Source organism: Polypterus senegalus, chromosome 3, assembly GCF_016835505.1.
Source record: "Polypterus senegalus isolate Bchr_013 chromosome 3, ASM1683550v1, whole genome shotgun sequence".
In the NCBI taxonomy this organism is placed as follows: domain Eukaryota; kingdom Metazoa; phylum Chordata; class Cladistia; order Polypteriformes; family Polypteridae; genus Polypterus; species Polypterus senegalus.
Genome location: NC_053156.1, coordinates 80,032,524 through 80,056,331, shown reverse-complemented (window position 1 = coordinate 80,056,331; position 23,808 = coordinate 80,032,524). Strand labels below are relative to the sequence as shown.

The 23,808-nt window shown below is 40.0% G+C and overlaps 1 protein-coding gene across 1 annotated transcript in view; it reads right to left on the bottom strand.

The window, feature by feature from the left end:
* Positions 1-20,019: 20,019 nt before the first annotated feature.
* The window catches only part of nup43 (nucleoporin 43), a 39,662-nt gene continuing 35,873 nt past the window's right edge, over positions 20,020-23,808 (bottom strand). The window contains exons 7-8 of the mRNA XM_039747506.1: positions 21,261-21,374; positions 20,020-20,452 (exon numbers count right to left, since the gene is read on the bottom strand). Coding sequence (XP_039603440.1) covers positions 20,223-20,452; positions 21,261-21,374 — 344 coding nt within the window. The 3' untranslated portion in view covers positions 20,020-20,222. The remainder of the gene's footprint in view (positions 20,453-21,260; positions 21,375-23,808) is intronic.

The window sequence follows — 23,808 nt, the reverse complement described above, 5'->3', positions numbered from 1 at the left end:
ACAGCAACCAGTACTGTTAGCCAACAGGGTGCTGGCAGAAATTGGGCTACTGTTGGCCAAAGAAGAAGAAGTAGAAGAAGAAGGGGGAGACGTGTCTGGAGATAGGAAGAGAGGAGGAAGGTAAAAAGAGTGGAACTGAGGGTAGGAACTTTGAAAGTTGGCAGCAAGACTGTTAAGGGGAGAGAGTTAGCATATATGATGGAGAGAAGGAAGGTTGATATATTGTGCATGCAAGAGACTAAATGGAAGGGGAGTAAGGCCAGGTGGATCAGAGGTGGATTCAAATTGTTCTATCACGGTGTGGATGGGAGGAGAAATGGGGTAGGGGTTATTCTGAAGGAACAGTATGTCAAGAGTGTTTTGGAGGTGAAAAGAGTGTCAGACAGAGTGATGATTATGAAGCTGGAAATTGGAGGTGTGATGATGAATGTTATTAGTGTATATGCCCTGCAAGTTGGGTGTGCGATGGAGGAGAAAGAAGATTTTTGGAGTGAGTTGGATGAAGAGATAAACAGTGTACCCAAGGGACAGAAAGTGGTGATTGAAGTGGACTTCAATGGACATGTTGGTGAAGGGAACAGAGGAGACAAGGAGGTGATGGGTAGGTATGGTGTCAAGGAGAGGAATGAAGAAGGTCAGATGATATGGATTTTGCTGAAAGGATGGACATGGCTGTGGTAATTACACATTTTAAGAAGAGAGAGGAACATAGGGTTTCATACAAGAATGTATGAAGATGCACACAGGTAGATAACATCCTATGCAGAAGAGTCAATCTGAAGGTGACTGAAGACTGCAAAATGGTGGCAAGGGAAAGGGTAGTTAAGCATCATAGGATGGAGGTCTATAGGATGATGTTGGAGATCAAGAAGAGGAAGAGAGTGAGGACAGAGCCAAGGATCAAATGGTGGAATTTGAAAAAGGAAGACTGCAAGGTTGAGTTTAGGGAGAAGGTGAGACAGGCACTGGGTGGTAATGAACAGTTACCAGACAGTTGGGAAACTACAGCAGAAGTAGTAAGGAGTGACAGCAAGAAGCGTGCTTGGTGTGACATCTTGACAGAGGAAGGAGGAACAGGAAACCTGGTGGTGGATAGGGAAAGTACAGGAGTGTATACAGAAGAAGAAGATGGCAAAGAAGAAGTGGGATAGTCAGAGAGATGCAGAAAGTAGACAAGAGTACAAGGAGATAAGGCACAAGGTGAAGAGAGAGGTGGCAAAGGCTAAAGAAAAGGTGTATGATGAGTTGTATGAAAGGTTGGACACTAAGGAGGGAGAAAAGAACCTGTACTGATTGATTAGACAGAGAGAACAAGGTAGGAAAGATGTGCAGCAGGTTAGGGTGATAAAGGATAAAGATGGAAATATACACACAAGTAAGGAGAGTGTGTTGAGCAGATGGAAAGAGTACTTTGAGAGGCTGATGAATGAAGAGAACGAGAGAGAGAAGTGGTTGGATGATGTGGAGATAGTGAATCAGGAAGTGCAACGGATTAGCAAGGAGGACGTAAGGACAGCTATGAAGAGGATAAAAAATGGAAAGGCCGTTGGTCCAGATGACATACCTATGGAAGCATGAAGGTGTTTAGGAGAGATGACAGTGAAGTTTTTAACCAGATTGTTTAATGGAATCTTGGAAAGTGAGAGGATGCCTGAGGAGTGGAAAAGAAGTGTAGTGGTGCCGATATTTAATAACAAGGGGGATGTGCAGGACAGTAATAACTACAGGAGGATAAAATGAATGAGTCACAGCATGAGGTTATAGGAAAGAGTACAGGGAAATCAGTATGGTTTCATGCCAAGAAAGAGCACCACAGATGCGATGTTTGCTCTGAGGATATTGATGGAGAAGTATAGGGAAGGCCAGAAGGTGTTGCATTGCGTCTTTGTGGACCTAGAGAAAGGATATGACAGGGTGCCTCGAGAGGAGCTGTTGTATTGTATGAGGAAGTCGGGAGTGGCAGAGAAGTATGTAAGAGTTATACAGAATATGTACATAGGAAGCTTGACAGTGGTGAGGACTGCAGTAGGAGTGACGGGTGCATTCAACGTAGAGGTGGGATTACATCATGGATCGGCTCTGAGCCCTATCTTATTTGCAATGGTGATGGAGATGTTGACAGACGAGATTAGACAGGAGTCCCCGTGGACTATGATGTTTGCTGATGCAATTTTGATCTGTAGCGATAGTAGACAGCAGGTTGAGGGGACCCTGGAAAGGTGGAAATATGCTCTAGGGAGGAAAGAAATGAAGGTCAGTAGGAACAAGACAGAATACAGTGATCCCTCACTATATCGTGCTTCAACTTTCGCGGCTTCACTCTATCGCGGATTTTAAATGTAAGCATATCTAAATATATATCACAGATTTTTCGCTGGTTCGCGGATTTCTGCGGACAATGGGTCTTTTAAATTATGGTACATGCTTCCTCAGTTTGTTTGCCCAGTTGATTTCATACAAGGGATGCTATTGGCGGATGGCTTAGAAGCTACCCAATCAGAGCATGTGTTACATATTTAATAAAACTCCTCAATGATATGCGATGTGCTTCCCGAGCGGTGCTTGATTGTTTGCTTTTCTCGGTCTCTCTCACTCTCTCTGACATTCTCTGCTCCTGATGGAGGGGGTGTGAGCAGAGGGGCTGTTTGCACAGAGGCTGTTTGCCTAGAAGATATGGACGCTACTCTAAAAAATGCTGAAAGACTACCTTCACATTGCTCCCTTCTGTTGCGGCTGCTTTATCGCGGTGCGCATACTTAAAAGCCCAACAGCACGTATTGATTTTTTGATTGTTTGCTTTTCTGTCACGCTTTCTCTCTCTCTCTCTCTGACATTCTCTGCTCCTGACGGCGCTCCTTTGAAGAGAAGATATGTTTGCATTCTTTTAATTGTGAGAAAGAACTGTCATCTCTGTCTTGTCATGGAGCACAGTTTAAACTTTTGACTAAAGGGTGTTATTTCATGTCTAGAAGGCTCTAATAATGTTAACAGTGTGGGAGAGTTTATAAGGGCTTAAAATATATAAAAATAACCATACAAACATATGGTTTCTACTTCGCAGATTTTCACCTATCGCGGGGGGTTCTGGAACGCAATCCCAGCGATCGAGGAGGGATTACTGTACATGTGTGTAAATGAAAGGGAGGTCAGTGGAATGGTGAGGATGCAAGGAGTAGAGTTGGCGAAGATGGATGAGTTTAAAAACCTAAAATGAACAGTACAGAGTAATGGGTATTGCGAAAGAGAGGTGAAAAGAGTGCAGGCAAGGTGGAATTGGTGGAGAAGAGTATTAGGAGTAATTTATGACACACGGGTATCAGCAAGAGTGAATTGAAGATCTCCAGTATGGTAGTGAGACCAGCTATGTTATATGGGTTGGAGACGGTGGCACTGACCAGAAAGCAGGAGACAGAGCTGGAGGTAGCAGAGTTAAAGATGTTAAGGTTTGCACTGGGTGTGACGAGGATGGATATGATTAGAAATGAGTACATTAAAGGGTCAGCCCACATTCTTCCACTACATAAATCCCGGTCAGCGTGAAAATTAACGCACGTGCATGTGCCTGTTGCCCTACCCCAACTCCTCCCAGAATTACGCCTCATTGAATATGCAAATCAATATAAATAGCCCTTAAGCTCAGCATTCTGTGAAAAGGCATTGGCAAAAGCATGAGGGAAAATAGAATTTCAGTGAATACCAAGTGGAGGCAAGGAAAAACGTACTATTTGTTGGTATAAACAATAAAAGGAAGCTGATCGAGTGACATGTGTCGGAGAAACTCGAAAGCTCAAGTTCACAAAGTCACAAAGCGCCCGAAATAAAAAAGAAGTTGTCACATATCAAAGTCACCGTGAAAAGGCGAGTCGTAGCCCAGCGTCTGAGTGTCATATGAAAGCTTATTAGGGTACAGAGTACAAAAAAAGGCACACAGCGGGAAAAAGCACGAAATGTCAACTTTAATCTCAAAATTTCCACTTTAATCACATAGTTTATTTTGTCATTAAAGTAGAACTTCATAAACTTCATGTTAAAATTGTTTAATTTACTAGTTTCTCAAATCCCATTGTAGCTAAAGTAGCACGTTAAATGTTTTGTATTTGATCTTCTATGAGCTCTACGTGTGTGCATGACTAAGTGCTTCCGGTCTTTCTCTTCCTCCGACAGGACACAGAATCCATTACATTCGTGATATTAATTCTTTGAATAATTTAAATACTGAGATGTATATGTGATATGATTTTCATGATGATAGGAGTTAAAGCATGTTTTTAAACATGGGAACACGGTGGCACAGTGATTGTTCATGTCTCACGCAAGATGCTTGCTGTGCCATGCGCGACCTTCGATGAAATACTTTATTGTAGCAGTACTGTCTCTTTCAAACGTACTAACCTCCAATTCCTGTCCTTACTTTTCTTTCTCCAAATACTCAATCGCCATACAATCAGCTCTGTAATAGGCGTTAAGCCTCTGTAAGCTTAGAACGCCGATTCTTCAAAATGTTTAAGGAACATTGAAATATCGTCTTAGTACGTGTTTAGTTATTCTATCCATCTATCCTTCCAGTGTCGCATCAGCACCTGCAAGAATACAGCGCGAGGCAGGAACAATCTGTGAATGGGAGCGCTAGTGGCTCGCTAGCGCTACGGCACCGTGTCCTCATATGTTTAATTATTAACAACTAGCAAAATACCTGCACTTCACAGCAGCGAAGTACTGCCTTAAAATTTTCATTAAGAAGAAAAGTAAACCTTTTTAAACTGAGGGAAAATATACCAATAATTATTTGTTAAGGATCTCTTTGTATACCACGTTGTCAGTTCGGCCCTCCGGTTGTAATATGACCAAGCTGTGCGCTGAGCTTACTCTTGAGTATGCAACGTACAGTTGGCCATGTGAACAGTAATCTTGTTTCAGATCTCACAGCTTGGATTGCTGCTGTCATAATAGGTTTGAGTTTCATGGTTTGTTTCAATTACGACAGTATTTGCAGGACTTGTGTTGAAGTGACATTCGGCATCTGTCAAGCGTTGTAAGCATACAAACGGTTTCATTGATAACTTCGCATCCAGCTTTTGAGAGTTTAAACATTTATAAACATCAAAGTGTCCACTACTGATATCGTCACCTGTGAATCTAAGATGTTTAAGAGGCATTGGCGGTTGTCCAAAGCTGTAAAATATTTGGCCATTTCGGTACACTTGAAAGCGACAACCGAAGAATTCAGTGGCAGCCATCAACTCACATGCAGAACCATAGGTGAAGGGCTTAAGCATTTCACTCTTATAGTGCTCCTGTGTAGCATAATTATCTCCTGTACCATCATCAGTCCACACCTTGAACCTGTGCCAGTCATTCAATACATAAGACACAATGTTCCTCCGGATATCAAGAGTGAGCCTGATATGGCCATGCAATATGTAACACAGAGAATGGAAAAGGCAGGTGCCATCTCTGGGCATGGAAAACACTCGGTAAGTGACAGTTCTTTGATCGATGGTGATCACCTCGATAGACATGTTAATGGGGGTACGGTTGGAACGATAAAGGAAATGGGTACCTGAACAATGTAAAGTAAGTCTAAAATACCTACACAATAACTATAATCATAATAAACGAACAATAAAACAGCGGAGAAGCTGTGGATTAAATAAAAAGGCTGCAGTTATCAGCAGGGAGACGTGAATCCCGTGGTGAAGCAAGGAAGGGAATGAAGAGACCAGAGCGACTAAAGGCTTTATATAGGCAGGCAGCCAACAACGTGGGAAGCGTGGGGATGGGGGACCCAACACCGCCTCACATGGCGACCGAGCAGCAGGCAATTGACGTATATATGTACGTAAGTAGGATTCAGTTAGCGTTGGGAACCCGCGTACCAAATTTCTTGCAGATGGGCCCATAAGTAACAAAGACTGTTGTGAAGTTCAATATGGCGGCCGACAGTGGTGTCATACCACCGAAATAAGTATGTACATCAGTTTCGGTTAGCGCAGGGAAGCCGCCTACCAAATTTCGTGAAGATGGGGCCATAAATAAGAAAGTTCAACATGGCAGATGTTGTCAACCGTTATGACCGTTACTCGTAGAATTTCCAAATGGAACCTGCTTAACTTTTGTAAGTAAGCTGTAAAGAATGAACCTGCCAAATTTCAGCCTTCTACCTACATGGGAAGTTGGAGAATTAGTGATGAGTGAGTGAGTGAGTGAGTGAGTCAGTGAGGGCTTTGCCTTTTATTAGTTGTCACACACGTGCGACTAGGAGCAAGCTGAAGGGACCAAGTGAAGGTAATTACCCACCAGGCCAGGGGGTGGCGGGGTGCTCTAAACCTTTGTCTGTTATTTCTGCAGATCAAATATGAGAAAACCTACCTGACCTGACGTCACTTCCTGTACCGGCACCTAGACGGACGTCACTTCCTGTTCCTGTACCCAGACTGACGTCACTCCCTGTCCCAGTACCCAGACTGACATCACTTCCGGGTTACAAGACATAAAACCTCTATCTTGGCTAACTCAAACAGTTCAGTGTGGAACTCGAATAAGCAACATCGCTGTACCCAAGATAATCCTTTCCAGCTAGGAACAATATACGGGTGGCTGCCCCAAACATTTTTGAAAGTGTTGAGACTCGTTCTTTTACATAGTATAGATAGATTATTTAAATGAAGTTAATGTTTTATCTGTATAATATAATAAACATCTTTTGCTGTATTTCATCTTAAAAATTATATCGTCATCATATATAAATATGCGCTTTATATAGTGGCTCAGGTTGTGCAATATTATAACTGTATTGCAAGTTTACAGTGAGGTAATTGTACTTAAAAGTACAAACAGTTCTACAAGGTGCACTTGTTTGACTGATTGTGTTTATAGAGTTCTTGGGATGAAACTGTTTTTGAACCGTGAGGTAAGGCTCTGAAGCGTTTGCCTTATGAGAGCAGTTCAATAGACAGCATTGTTGAGGTAGCGTGTGCTTGATGCTGTATACCGATAATTCTCTTTCTGATCAGCTGCTGTACAGCTGTGATTCACATTCAGATACAGTGATATATATACTCTAAATGGTGCAGTGAGAGTAATATAGAAAAAGATGATCTGATGTGGCAACCTCTAACGGGATCAGCTGAAAGAAGAAGAATGTGAAGTGAGTGTAACAACACTAAAGCAGTTATGGTATTTGGAGTAGTTTGACCATTCTGTGGATCATTATATTGTTACAGGTTAATTACAATCAGATAGATTAAACTAATAAATAATATGCTATTAATTTCAGTGTATTTATAAAGCCACGTTAGGGATGTGAATCTAAAAAAGAAATGGTAACCACACTGGAACAGTAGCACTGCTTTGACGCTGGGTGCCGCGAGTCTGCAAAACCGAGTGCAGAACTTGCGTACGACAGGGTATGAGCTACTGTGGAAATGTGCGTGGCTTTACGCCAAGTTTAGGTTTTATACATCGAGATTTGAACGTGGAAACGCTCTTACGCAACATTTTTGTGCGTACACACCGTTTATACATGAGGCCCCTGCTGTTTTGGAAGTGCTCTGACCTAATTGTCTAGTAATAACAGTTTGGCCCTTGTCAGACTTGATCAGATCCTTGCGCTTGCCCATTTTTCCTTTTCCAAAACATCACCATTAAGAAGTGACTGTTCAATTGCTGCCTAATATATTGCACCCCTTGACAGGTCCCAGTGGAACGAGACAATTAATGTTATTCACTTTTCCTGTCTGTGTTTTGTTTTTTGGCTGATCGGTGTATATAAGAAAAATAAATAGAAAAAAATCCTCACAGGTTCATCTGTGCTTTGAATTCCCTTCACTTAAACAAATTCTAAATACTTGTGTCCACCCATGTCTCTTAAATGTATCACTGTATCATGTTCCATGTACTGTGGAATTTTCATAGGAATGCAGATCACAGTTAGAAGACCCGGGTTCGCTTCCCAGGTCCTCCTTGCGTGGAGTTTGCATGTTTTCATCATGTCTGCGTGGGTTTCCTCAGGGTACTCCGGTTTCCTCCCACAGTCCAAAGACATGCAGGTTAGGTGCATTGGCGATTCTAAATTGTCCCTAGTGTGTGCTAGGTGTGTGGATGTGTGTGTGCGCGTCTTGCCCAGGGTTTGTTTCCTGCCTTGCGCCTTGTGTTGGCTGGGATTGGCTCCAGCAGACGCCCGTGCCCCTGTAGTTAGGATATAGCGGGTTGGATAATGGATGCAGATAACAGCTAGGTATATTACTTATATATTATTTATATATTACCATGTGTATTTCTGGTTGTTGGTGTTACTTAAGTTGAAAATGATTCCCCCTTGTGTCAAATAAATCTCTTCTCTATAGTTTTTTTCTATCCAAAGTTAATAAAAAAACTGAACTTGTGAGAGCAATAACATGTTGTATTTGAACTTGCAACTGCCAGCATCAAGCTGCAAAACAGTTTTGAATTGTATGTGAGGCACACAAAAACACGCTCATACACTTCCTCACAGATCAGCCGTAGAAGAAAGAAGAACTACCAGCTGCATTCATAGTACACAGATACTGAGAATCTTCTAAACCAAAGATGTGTCCATTTGGCCATTAAATACGCCAGACATCTTCCAAAAGCTTTTGAAAGCCAGTGCCTGAAATTTTCCTTTAGAAATGCTTTGAATGTGAATATAAGAAATATTCATAAGGTGAAATCCTATTTATAAGAGAAACAGAGAAAAAACAAGTCAGTTTAGATTCATATTTTGTGTTTTTATTGTTCTGCATCTGTCTGCACATGGAAATGTCAGTCTTCTATAATTGTTGTTATGAATAAATTGTATGATTTTCTTTGTTAATGTGCCCACGTTTGGGTTATTTTTTGAAAAACAGTCATTTTCGTAAAGTGAAAAAATTATGGTGTTTATGTTCAGCTATGTTTCCGATTGACAGGGTGCATTTTATGTTGGAGGAGTGGAGAGAGAGTCCTGACTCCTGGTCCTGGCAACAGCTAACTCCCAAAGTTGAAGCGGCTCTGTTTCACCGTCATGCATTTGACACACAGGTAGTGAGGATGTCTCACGAGGCGCTTGGCACGTTGCCTGCACTAGCATATGCAACAGCACACAGATTGCGCAGTGCATAGTTCAGACAGTGCAGTCTGGTCTGGACACATTTTTCTGAACAAAATAAAGATAGGAATCTCTACAGTGGGCTACAGTAGTGTGCCCTTACTACTAGAGGGCATACTAGGCCCATGCCTGGACAGCCTATGCCCAGAAATGACACTTAGATTAGATCCTTTATTTGCCATATGCATGCATTCAAGATCATTGGAACTTGTATATGGTTCTCTCCATTAAAAAAAAAAAAAAAAAACTTAAAAAGAGCAATTAACACGAGTCAAATCAAGTTGGGGAGCATGCACTGGTACAGTGTGTTGCTGCACCCACTACATGAAGAAACAACTCCGGATCCCAGTTGGCAACCACCCAGGCAGACACGTGGAGCAGTCCCTTCAGGAAATGACCCTCTATCTACCACAGGCAGGTGTTATGTGGACGACACCTTGGCCTGGTCCCTATTATTTAGGGAGAAAAAAAATCCAAACCTACATGGCACTGTGTGAAAAAGTAATTGCCCCCTTGTTAAAAAAATAACCTAACTGTGGTATATCACACCTGAGTTCAATTTCCGTAGCCACCCCATGGCCTGATTACTGCCACACCTGTTTCAATCAAGAAATCACTTAAATAGGAGCTGCCTGACACAGAGAAGTAGACCAAAAGCACCTCAAAAGCTTGACATCATGCCAAAATCCAAAGAAATTCAGGAACAAATGAGAACAGAAGTAATTGAGATCTATCAGTCTGGTAAAGGTTATAAAGCCATTTCTAAAGCTGTGGGACTCCAGCGAACCACAGTGAGAGCCATTATCCACAAATGGCAAAAACATGAACAGTGGTGAACCTTCCCAGGAGTGGCCGGCCGACCAAAATTACACCAAGAGCGCAGAGACGACTCATCCGAGAGGTCACAAAAGACCCCAGGACAACGTCTAAAGAACTGCAGGCCTCACTTGCCTCAATTAAGGTCAGTGTTCACGACTCCACCATAAGAAAGAGACTGGGCAAAAACGGTCTGCATGGCAGATTTCCAAGACGCAAACCACTGTTAAGCAAAAAGAACATTAGGGCTCATCTCAATTTTGCTAAGAAACATCTCAATGATTGCCAAGACTTTTGGGAAAATACCTTGTGGACTGATGAGACAAAAGTTGAACTTTTGGAAGGCAAATGTCCCGTTACATCTGGCGTAAAAGGAACAAAGCATTTCAGAAAAAGAACATCATACCAACAGTAAAATATGGTGGTGGTAGTGTGATGGTCTGGGGTTGTTTTGCTGCTTCAGGACCTGGAAGGCTTGCTGTGATAGATGGAACCATGAATTCTACTGTCTACCAAAAAATCCTGAAGGAGAATGTCCGGCCATCTGTTCGTCACTCAAGCTGAAGCGATCTTGGGTGCTGCAACAGGACAATGACCCAAAACACACCAGCAAATCCACCTCTGAATGGCTGAAGAAAAACAAAATGAAGACTTTGGAGTGGCCTAGTCAAAGTCCTGACCTGAATCCAATTGAGATGCTATGGCATGACCTTAAAAAGGCGGTTCATGCTAGAAAACCCTCAAATAAAGCTGAATTACAACAATTTTGCAAAGATGAGTGGGCCAAAATTCCTCCAGAGCGCTGTAAAAGACTCATTGCAAGTTATCGCAAACGCTTGATTGCAGTTATTGCTGCTAAGGGTGGCCCAACCAGTTATTAGGTTCAGGGGGCAATTACTTTTTCACACAGGGCCATGTAGGTTTGGATTATTTTTCTCCCTAAATAATAAAAACCATCATTTAAAAACTGCATTTTGTGTTTACTTGTGTTATATTTGACTAATGGTTAAATGTGTTTGATGATCAGAAACATTTTGTGTGACAAACATGCAAAAGAATAAGAAATCAGGAAGGGGGCAAATAGTTTTTCACACCACTGTATATATATACACACACACACACACAAAAAAGAAATTGGACTTAGAACTTGAGCTTGTAAATAACTGAAGAAATATGATGGTGGAATGAATATCTTTCTAAACCCTGTAGTACTAAGGTGTTGTACCATGTTAGCCATTATGAACGTAGAGAAAAGCCAAGAAAAATGACACCTTTTATTGGCTAACTAAAAAGATTACAATATGCAAGATTTCGAGGCACCTCAGGCCCCTTCTTCAGGTCTTGAAAGGAGCCAACCAGCACTGTCAAAAGGACACAGTACGAAGATCATTTAAACAGGTTACCTCTGGGTTTTTACAATGGCTGAATACTTAAAATACATGTGGAACAAAAGCCTGGGCCAGAGATATGTTATAGATAAGATATCCATATAAACACCTGCCAAAGAAGACTAAACTTTCAATGTTCTTAGTGACAAAAACCTGTGTATGCATTACATGGAGGGTCCAATCCATTACATCGTATGGTGATCTAGGAGCAAAATATTTAGTCAGGTCATCAAAGTGAGCATAAAAAATATTAAGTATGTTCGAAAGAGCATTATCCATATATACACAGTACCCTCCACTATTATTGGCACCCTTGTAAAAATTAGTAAGAAGGGTTAGAAAAAAAATCACTCCTGAAGAACCATTATTTTGCACTGAAAAAAATAAACATCTGACTTTTAATTGAAACAAGTTCTTTCCAAGAAAAACAAAGCTCTCATCAAGAAACAAATATTTTAAGAAAGACACACGTGTAACAATTGCTGGCACCTTTTGAAATCAATGTGAAACTATGTAACTGAAGCATCACGCTTTTTGATAGTAGTCTCCTTCAAATATTGTAAAATTGTGAGTGCCCAGCCGATACTAAAAGAACCTAAGTATATTATTTCTTTATAACTTAAAATGGTGAAATGTTTAGGTTAGCAGAATCTGGAAAAAAAGCAAATTTAGGCATATTACAAATGTACTTTTTCAGGGGAAAACTAATAGGTTACATCCTACAGATGTTCAGCAGCAATTTAAGTAATGTGAGCCTTGCAAGTTGAATTAAACAATTTGTACAGGTTTCCCAACTTATGCCGATTACTTTAAAAACTCTCTCTCTCTCTCTCTGTCTTAAACAGATGGAATGGACACGGTTGCTACACACAATCCTTGCAATACCCTGTCAGACACCATCTCCAATATCCCACACAAACAGATTACCCATTCTTTGCATATTGAAATGAGTGCAATTCTTTTCCAATTTTCTGAAATCTACCCTTCACACACCATTATGATGCACATGACAGTCAACAATCAAAATCCAGAACTTTCTCACACCATTCCACTTCAGTCTCCTGCTTTATCTGTACATGTTTTCTAGCAGGAAACAGTTATGATAGGGCTGGGATTGGTATACAGGCAGTCCCCAGGTTACGTACAAGATAGGGACTGTAGGTTTTTACTTAAGTTGAATTTGTATGTAAGTCGGAACAGGTACATACATTTAATAAATGCTATTGTTGACCGACTGTAACCAAGGGCTCTGCCAGTGAATGATGGAGTTTCACCTCTCTCTGACCTTTTTATTATTTCTACTTTATTTTCAATTGTGATGGTTTTTCTCTTGTTTACTGTATCACGAGCACTTGCATCAGATTTGTGTTTCAGAGACATTGTTGAAGGGTGAAGATAAAAAATTAAGATGAGCTCTTCTACACAGCACTGTACACATTATCACAGCAGGAGGGCACCCGTCATCAGCACATCTGATGTACTGAACGATAGATAACTTCCTGCTATGTACGTAACAGTACAAACAGGCTTGCTATTGAGAATGAATGGGGGCATCAACAAGCAGTTCATCACCAGCCCAACTCACAGTCACCTCCACTACAGTATGCTGCCTGCAGCATTTGCCCACCGAGAACGAACACGGTGCGGCCAAAAGCGGATAGTGAATCACCCCCATTCAGTAGACAGCCACCCGATGCACACTACAATGCTACCCCTCTGCTTCCCCGTTCACCCACAACCGGGTCACCGCTTGCAGCATTACCAGCTGTCCACCAAGAACGAACAAGGCAGCTGTGTGTGGTCTGCGGGCAGTAAAACCGCTTTCCGCCGGGAGCCCCCTGAGGGACACTACACTGCGTGGGCAACAAAACTGCCCCATCCAGCCACCGCTTTCAGCGTCTCCAGGCCGAAGATGATGGAGCGGCAGTTACTGAGGCACATGCGTCGCAGCTGCAGCCCCGTTCGTAAGTCGGATGTCTGTAACCTGGGGACTACCTGCATTTGATTCAACGAAATGGGCAGACAAAGTGGTAAAGGTAAAGAGTACAATTGAGCATGTTGTAATTGTTAAGATGATGTTGATAAGTAATAGATGACTATAGTGTTGGCAAAAAAAAAAAAACACAGGTTGGGATAAATAAAGAAAGAAAAATCTCTGGAAAGACTGATGGAGGTGTTGTCTGGGTTGCCTCAGGAGTAGGTGATCATACTGGATATCCTAAATGAGTATGCTCGAATCAGTACATAATCTATTAAAAGCTTTAGCTTAGAAAACTGAGAGCAAGAGCATTCTGATGCAAAGTCGCTGTTTAAAAAGGGCGGGGGTGGGGGGAGACAAAGTTAGTGACATTTAACTACTGTTGTGTAAGGAGATGGTTATACTGCTAATTGGTGAGAAAAGACATAGAGTAAAGATACAAAGTGATACCTTGAGATTTTTTTTGTCACAACATTGCTTTGTTGTGGGAAATCTTTCTATGAAACCTATAAAGAAAATTCAGAGGAAGTACCAAATGTACTAAAGCTGAAGGATGATTACAGTGACAGCTGAGTTTTTAGCAAGAGTAACTGAGATATGAAGAAGGAAATCTGTTTAAAAACAACGGTACAACAAAGAGACTGTAAATAAATATGTGGAAGTAGACAGGGCAAATAAGGAAAAGAGGAGATAATATAAGATGCAGCATAAAACAAATCTGACACAGTTATCAATACAGAAACAAAAGCAAAATGCCACAAAAACAGTTATGAAAATGGAAGACACCAAGAGGTGAGTTTGAGAGCGATCTGCAGGAAAGAAAAAAAAAAGCTGAAGGGAACATAATGATAAAAAAATGAGATTAAGAATACCTGCAAAAAGCTGAAAAAAAAGTTTATGAATCTATACTAATAAAAAGCAAAGCCCTCACTCACTCACTGACTGACTGACTCACTCATGACTAATTCTCCAACTTCCCGTGTAGGTAGAAGGCTGAAATTTGGCAGGCTCATTCCTTACAGCTTACTTACAAAAGCTGGGCAGGTTTCATTTTGAAATTCTACGCGTAATGGTTATAACTGGAATCTATTTTTCTCCATATACTGTAATGGAGTTGAGCTCGCTGGCCGTGGGGGGGCGGAGTTTCGTGTGACATCATCACGCCTCCCACGTAATCACATGAACTGACTGTCAACGCAGTACGTAGAAAACAAGGAAGAGCTCCAAAAAGCGCTGAAGAAAACATGCATTATATAATTGAGAAGGCAGCGAAACAATAAGAAGCGAGCGAGTGACACATACGAGCATATTCATGAGTGCAGCTACTTCGGAAACAAAGCATGGTGTAAACCTAAAGTTTAAATTAAGTTCATAGACAGGCTGCCGCTGGCGTTTGTCATGCCCACAGCTAATGCGGGATACAAGTTTAATGAGAGGACGCAGGGTATAAACGAGAGTTTTGATTGCTTTGTAACTAAGTTAAAATTGCTGGTGAAGGGCTGTGCTTATGCAAATTCTGAGAGACTGTGTTTATGGGGGGATTGACAGTTAAGGCGGGTGGGGGAGTGACGTCATCATCTCCCCTCCCATTCACCTCATTTCGCTCTGAGCTTTACGCATTACACAATTGACAAGGTGATGGCTTTATATGACGTTCGTTTATAAAAGAGCGGAGAAGCTGTGTAAAGGCTGTTTCACAAAAAACCTGCGGAGCGTCTTATATGAGCAGGCAGTCAGCTAAAGAAGGGAATCAATAAATATCTATATAATCGTAATAAACGAGCAAAAAATAACGTACAAGCCGTGGATTAAATAAAGGAAATGGGTACCTGAACAGTAAAGGAAGTCTCGAATAGCTGCACAATAACTATAAGAATCATAATAAACGAACAATAAAACAGTACAGAACCGCGAAGCAAGGAGAAACGATGGCCTTATATGGCGTTTGTTTATAAAGCAGCGGAGAAGCTGTGTGAAGGCAGCTACACAAAAGAACAGCAGAGCGCCACACTCTGAATGTATTCCTGGCATCACCATTATACCATCTGATCTCCCATTGCAATTGAAATGCCTCAAATATCCAGTAAGGCTGGAACACACCCCGATCTACATACTGTCAAATAAACGAACCACACATCCTGGCGCTGACGTCCGAGGTTCGATTCCCGAGAGGAGGTGCAGTGAGTGTGTACAGCCTGATGAGCCCAGAATTAGGGCGAAACACGTGCCACGTACTGTTTGCATTATTTGACAATAAAACTATTTCAATATATCAGCACTTCCTGATTCATTTTACCCTCGCACCCCCTTGGTTTGAGAAGAAGTATGAAAAAATCTGAGGTTAACGCAGAAAAACAGATCACCAATTGAAGCTTTATGAATAATGGATACTTTATTCGCCATCAATAATTGTTTTGGTAAAGCCATACTCCGTGTAATCCTCCTTCCATGTTATAATTTTTCCGTGACTAGCCATGATTAAATGAACGGTAAAAAAGTAAGAGCGAAGCGAGGGTGACTTATTCAGGCAGGCAGGCGACAGCTTAATAGCTCGAATTTGGATATAAGTAGGTTCTATTTAGTCACCAGAAATATCTTTGGTAGGAATGAAAGTTGAATTTAGTCTTTAAATTTCTATGATGAGGAAAAATTTATGCAATGATGACTAAATTTAACTTACATTTCTACTAAACATATTTCTGTCGACCAAATAAAAATTACTTATATTTAAAATTTAAATAGAACTTGAACAGATACGATAGTTCATAATACCCACGCAGCACTAAGTGCATGTAAGAGCAGGAGTCATCCGTTTTAACAAGCAGCGAATTGCACTGATACGAAATAGCCTGCCCATTTAATTATTTAGGAATGGATAGATAAATTAAGATTTTGTACAAATAATGTTTTTAATTTTTCTTCCTTGATGGATTCTGGCACCCCCAGCAACAGCTGCTCACACCCCAAAGTATGTATGTATGTGTATATAGATATAGATATAGATATTATATATATATATATATATATATACACACAGAGAGAGAGAGAGAGAGAGAGAGATAGATACATATATTAATAGACTGATATATGTAGATATGTATGTATATACAGTAATCCCTCGCTATATCACGCTTCGACTTTCGCGGCCTTACTCTATCACGGATTTTATATGAAAGCATAACTAAATATATAGCGGATTTCTGCGGACAATGTGTCTTTTTACTTCCTGTACATGCTTCCTCAGTTGGTTTGCCCAGTTGATTTCATACAAGGGACGCTATTGGAGGATGACTGAGAAGCTAACCAATCAGAGCACGCAGTTAAGTTCTCCTGACTGAGAAGCTAACCAATCAGAGCACGCATTTAAGTTCCTGCCTGCTGAATGCAGTGTTAACCAGGAATTCTCGTCTCGTTCATTCAGCATCAATGTGTTTCACTGTGTAAAGAGTTGTGCTCTTTTGTTTTTATCTTTGTGCATAGTCAAGCCCTTCATTATGGCTCCAAAACGATCTGCTACTGCTTCAGGGGCCGTGCCCAAGTGCAAACGGAAGATGTTAACGATTGCCGAAAAGGTAAACGTTTTGGATTTGTTGAAGGCTACGATTCTTTTCATTTAAAAAGCAGGAAAGGAATATAAGATCTATGGCTGCAGTGTCCTTTTAACCAGGGAGCAAAACAAGTTGTAAGTGGATGTAATAAGGCAGTAGTCTGGATGAAATCTGCTTTAGGGATTTGGATTGAAGACTGCCAGAAGAACAACGGCAGTGCTACACAATTGCCTGAAGTGGCTCCTTTGGAAGAACTGTAACGCTCTCCTTTGTTGTGCAGTAAAATTAAACTCATTGTTATCGGACAAGTCATCGTGTCAATGTTGGTGAGTAACCATAATTAATTTTCTACTTATAGTACTCAGTACACTACGTATGTTTAGTGTCACTGTACACACATTTACTGTATACTATTTTTCTTGCATTGCACGTATTTATTGCTGGTGACCTGCCTATCGTAATGGCTGTAACATATGTGATATCGGAGACACTCAATATCTTTAAAATAATATTTAGGTTTTACTGTATATAAACAGTGTGTTTATATACATAATTTCAATGAATCTTACCTAATATCTAAGAGAATACAAAGGGATTATGCTGTATAACTCTGGGAATATTTATAAACAGTGTGGGAGAGTTTATAAGGGCTTAAAATATATAAAAATAACCATACAAACATATGGTTTCTACTTCGCGGATTTTCACTTATCGCGGGGGGGGGTCTGGAACCCACTACTTCTCCGCTGCAAAACACGGGTATTTTTCTATACAGTAATCCCTCGCTATATCGCGCTTCGACTTTCGCGGTTTCACTCTATCGCGGATTTTAAATGTAAGCACATCTAAATATATATCACAGATTTTTCGCTGGTTCGCGGATTTCTGCAGACAATGGGTCTTTTAATTTATGCTACACGCTTCCTCAGTTTGTTTGCCCTGTTGATTTCATACAAGGGACGCTATTAGCGGATGGCTTAGAAGCTACCCAATCAGAGCATGTATTACATATTAACTAAAACTCCTCAATGCTATAAGATATGCATCCCGCGCGGAGCTTGATTGTTTGCTTGTCTCTGCCTCTCTCTCACCCTTCTCTGACATTCTCTGCGCCTGACGGAGGGGCTGTTTGCACAGAGGCTGTTTGCTTAAAAGATACTGACGCTCCTCAAAAAAAATGCCGCTTTATTGCGGTGCTCGGCATATTTAAAAGCACAAAAGCACACGTATTGATTTTTTGATTGTTGCTTTAATCTCGCTCTCTCTCTGATGTTCTCTGCGCCTGACGGAGAAGATGTGAGCAGAGGGGCTGTTTGCACAGAGGCTGTTTGCTTAGAAGATACGAACGCTCCTCTAAAAAATGCCGCGGCAAACTTAAAAGCACAAGTATTGATTTTTTGATTGTTTGCTTTTCTTTGCGAGCGCGATCTCTCTCTCCCTCTGAAATTCTCTGCTCCTGAAGAGAAGAAGATGTATTTGCATTCTTTTAATTGTGAGAATGAACTGTCCTCTATGTCTTGTCATGGAGGACAGTTTAAACTTTTGACTAAAGGGTGTTATTTCATGTCTAGAGGGCTCTAATAATGTTAACAGTGTGGAGAGTTTATAAGGGCTTAAAATATATAAAAATAACCATACAAACATATAGTTTCTACTTCGCGGGTTTTAGTCTATCGCGGGGGGTTCTGGAACGCAACCCCCGCGATCGAGGAGGGATTACTGTATACAGTGATCCCTCGCTATATCACGCTTCGACTTTCGCGGCTTCACTCTATCACGATTTTTTTCTCATACACACTTACATCACTACGCATGCACTTTCTGAGAACTTTTATCTAAGCCCTACGATGGCTCCTAAACGTGCTGCTTTTTCTAAGCCTTCTGACAATAAAAGTAAGCGCCGGAGGAAGATGCTTACTATCCAGGAGAAGGTGAAACTCTGGGATATGATTAAAGATGGCAATACCCTACAAAAGCCTCCTCACGCATATGAAAAGACAGTGCCAGCAACTGCCTATCAAGAAGTTCTTCAGCCTCGCACCCAGACACCCACTGCCTAGTACTTCTTCACTGAAGACAACAACGCACCTGCTGAAGATACTGCACCACCTCTGAAGACTCTCCTACTGAGGTCGTACCTTCATAGGTTAGTGGTTGTGTGCAATTAAATGTACAGTACAATAATCTACTATAAAAAAGCGTTTGGGATTGTCCTTCCATCCCGTGAGTGCAAAGTGTAGCGGTATTCCGCTTATTACAGACTTACTACTTGCGGCTTGAGGTACGAAGCGACGCGATGTGAGCAGAGTTCTGGTGCTGTCATCATTCCCTTGCTTTTGTGCGCGATGCGCTGGAAAAATAGACAAAATTATGTCTCTGGAAATAATTAATGTTGATGGAGTACAAATGCCTCACCACGTAGTAAATATCAGGGGAGATGGTACTTGCTTATTCTCATCTATAGCTTATTTTGTGCATGAAACTCCGTCTTTGGCGGTACAGATTCGGGCTGACATTGTACGACTTTGGACAGGCACTTGAGGGGATAAAAAAAAAAACTTAGGTTTTCGGGAGATGTTATGAATGGGCACTTTGATGTTCTCATTCCCTACACTTACATGCCTGATGTACACATGGAGCTCTCAAAAATTGAGGATAAAAGTCGGTCGCCTTAAAAGGCGAGTGCGCCTAGTAATATGATATTTGTAACGTCTTATTTTTTCTTATTTTGTCTAATATATTGGGTAATACAAGTGTAATGGTGACTAAAGGGTGTTATTTCATGTCTAGAGGGCTCTAATAATGCTAAAAAACATATTTAGAAGGTCGTAAACAGGTTTTCTATACTCTAACTGCGATATATATATATATGACAGCAACACTCATAACAGTGACAAAACAATTACATTGACAATCATGTTACGTAATTTTCAAAATGTTTCCTTTTCTTTTTTGTTACTTCTTTAACACACTACATCTCCACTGCGAAGCGTGGGTATTTTGCTAGTAATGAGATAAAGTAGTTTCTTTTTAAATTAATATTAAATACCTTATAAGCATGCTGACTTTGGAAAAGACTGTACAGTTGAAGCAATTACAACATTAGTGAAACAAAAATAAAATATAGGATCAAACCATTCATTGTGTATAGCAGTTATATCCAACACAAGTAACAACACATACTATGTGGGAAAAAAATATTTTAATACAAAAACAAAAATAGTACTAACGTTGAAATTTTGACAGTACATTCTGAATATCAAAAGAGCGCTGAGCAATGAATTATGTAAGCATACTTCAGTAACATTCTATTAAGCCCATTTCAAATGCATTACATCACTTAAAATATAGTTTAAATATAAAACAAGAATGTGCATTATTTACTTTTAAAGTCCCAGGTGCCTAGTGACATATATGGCTTCCCCATCAGTACCACAAACAAGGCACTTGCCTAGAACATCCAGGCTGTTCACAGACATATTCTGACCAGAAAGTAAATTAGTGGTCTCTAGGCGTCCCTTAGCTGAATGTGTGTTTAACCAGGAACTAATGTGGGGCTGGTTGATGCTCGAAGTGGCAGGTATGTTCCTTGACATAAAAGATGCATTTCTACCACCTTAAAAATATTAAGATACAACAGTGTTAACAGATGTACAAGCAAGGTAAAAAGAGCAATACATTCAATTAAAAATCCATGTTTTATATGGTAAAATATCAAGAAATATTATCAGCATTTTAATTTAGGCCATGGGTTCTCTTCCATATTTTCACTTACAAATTAACACATCCACTGATTAGGGAGAATTGCAAACATATTTAAAAATACAAAAAGAGACAGAGAGACCAATGTGGGAAAAAATATAAAAGTAAAAAAGAAGCAACTCTCTTTAACATTTGGCAAACAGAGGTGAGCAATCCTGAAGAAAAAAAAAATCAGTATGAACCATGCATTTTAAAATAACAATTATCATCAGCATAGCAGCTTTTGGGGTTTTTCTGTGTCTCAGGTTCACACTCATAATTCTACAAAACCAATATTAAAATCAAGCAGGCAAGCTAAAATCAAAAGAAATCACCATGTTCATAGTGGTAGAATATAAAAACATCTCATTTTTTTATTAATGCATACATGGGTTTGTTGTACTCCAGCACTATAAAATGTTCATTACTGACTTCAATCGAAGAAGGGGTACAAAGACATTAGTGTCTTTTACTTCAGTTTGAATGTTTTAACTTACATTTTTAAAACTGTTTCTGGCGATATGCTTGATGTGAACCCTAATGTTTTAGAACTGCAGCATTAACTCTTTTAAGGTTGATTTTTTAGGACAATTTGTTTTTTTTAATCCATGAACACTCAATTTTATGAAAAAAGTTAGGACTCTTTTATTACATCCATAGCAGAATATATTGTTTTAACTTACTCTGGAGAAGAGATAGGTTATCAGAACCAGAATTATCCCAATGCCAGAGAGAGCCATCTTCTGAGCAGGTAAATAAATGGTCTGGATTTGATGGATGAAAATGGACCTCCCACACTGAAAGAGACAAATCACTGATGTAGAACTGAAAACTAGGTTATATAAGAGGGTGAGTCAAGCTAAAATTAAAAAATGGGATTTATTATAAAATGGAACAAACCTTAACAAAACTGATAATGTCATTTCTCAATGGAGTCTCCACCCTTCTCTAAGCACTTGCGCCACCTGCCTGGAAGTGCGTGTGTTCTAGCAGAATAAAAGGCCTTGTTGTGTCCTTGCAACCACTCATTCATCCGAGTTATTGTCGAACACTACATGCCGAGGGGTGCTACAGTCACTACTGCAAGTTACTGTGACTTGCTGGAGACCAATGTGAAGCCTGCTATTCAATCCAAGTGGCGGGGGCTGCTGTTTCAAGGAGTCTTTTTGCTGCAAGACAATGCCCGCCCACACACTGCTAAGAACACTGCTAAGAACACCAAGGCTTGTCTGAAGAAACTGGAGTTTGAGGTATTGCCATATCCTCTTTATTTGCCAGATTTGGCACCATGTGATTTCCACCTTTTTCGACCGCTAAAAAAAAAAAGCATCTGGGTGGTCGTGTGAAGATGACGATGTGAAGAAAGTGGTGCACGAGTGGTTGTGAGGACAAGACAAAACCTTTTATTCTGCTGGAATCCAGGCACTTCCAGGCAGGCGACGCAAGTGCATTGAGAAGGGTGGAGACTACATTGACAAATGACATTATCAGTTTTGTTAAGGTTTGTTCGATTTTATAATAAATCCCATTTCCTAACTTTAGCTTGACTCCCCCTCGTAAAAGTGAAAGTCTGTCTTTCACATCTTAGGTGAGCAGAGATGGCTATAACATTATGTAAACAATAAAATCAAGAATCCAACAAAAATACTTAATTGAAATGTAAAAATGTATAAATGAGTCTACTTTGGTCTGCATTAAATACAACAATTTGTCTGCAAATAGTATTTGAGGTTCTTTCGCAGAACGAGAAAAAAAAAAGCCTTTAGTAAATGACTGGAACAAACCTTTAACTCTAGATAATGATAAAGAAACAGTCTGCTTTGCATTGCAACATAATTTTAAACTGTTTTAAGTTGCTAAATAACTTCTAAAGTGATTCTTTTCACTGTATTAATTTGTGTGAATAAATCGATATGTAACAAGGTCATCCTCTGGTACTCAATTTTTAGACTGTCTTGACTGTATACTCGCTTAAGAAAACCTATGAAGGTGCACCTACAATCAAAGTAATAGCAAATCATATGGAAAACAAAGTAAGTTGTTCTATTAATGTAAGACTGAATCCATTCACGCACACTGGGTCTAATTTGGAATCATCAGTTAACCTACCCTGCATATCTTGAAGCAGGGTGCTAACTACTATGCTACTTGTAGTTCTAAAACAGGTGCCTTTTTGGTTGTTTGACGATTAGTGATCCATAATTAATATGTATAAGTGAATTAGAAATGTTCCTGCATTTTAGAATGTAGCCAAGTAAGGTTCTGCAAATTGGGGATGACTTTTGTGAAGAGTGACCAGCTTCAGTCTTTGTGTGGCATCCAAAACAAGTGCCTGCCAAAAAACCTACCATACCAGTTTTGTCACTGATGACAATTATAATTCCATAATGTTTAGGAGACCTTAGGATCTTAAACACATTTTGAATAAACAAGAATAAAATGTTAAGCTAACAATCAAAATTTAGGACAAAGCCTACCTATCTAAAATAATAAATGATGTCAGTATGTTAAAACCTTATTTTAAGTCTTTTTTTCATTATAATAAAAGTTATATTAAAATAATCATACGATTTTGTAATTAAATGTAAATAAAATTATTCAAAGCTTACAAAGGTTACAGCATATTCCTTTTTTGAAGTGATAGGCTACAGGGAGCCAGACAACACCCAATGGATACAACTGAATGATTGTTTTATTAATATATTTAATATCAGATACTATAATTTGTATTCTGTTTTTATTTTGTTGTAGAACAAAATCAATAATGACCATTCTGCTAGGCTTTTTTAGTGACACACAATGCCTGTCAAGGGAGCAGATTTAACAGAGATGCAGAAATCCAGCTGCATCTTCAACGACCTACATTCCAAAAAGTGGCTGAACTGCAATTCATAACAGACTTAACTCTGCCAAGCCAAGCTGTGCCAGTAACCAAGTCCAGTCTGAGAAGACTGAGAAGCAGCCATTACTTTAAGAGAACTTTAGCATCTAAACTCTTGTGCCAGAAAGAGTAATGCTCTTCCCAATGACGCTGCAGAGGACACAGGAGAAAATTTAACAGCAAGCTAAGCAAAGCACAGCAAACAAACAAACAAAAAAAAAAAAACACACTAAGGGAAAGAGTGCACTCCAACACAAGAAGAATCCTCCAACCTGGAATAACAACAGCAACCACAACTCCACACAGCATTGGACTACTACTTCTTCTTTCGGCTGCTCCAGATAGGGGTC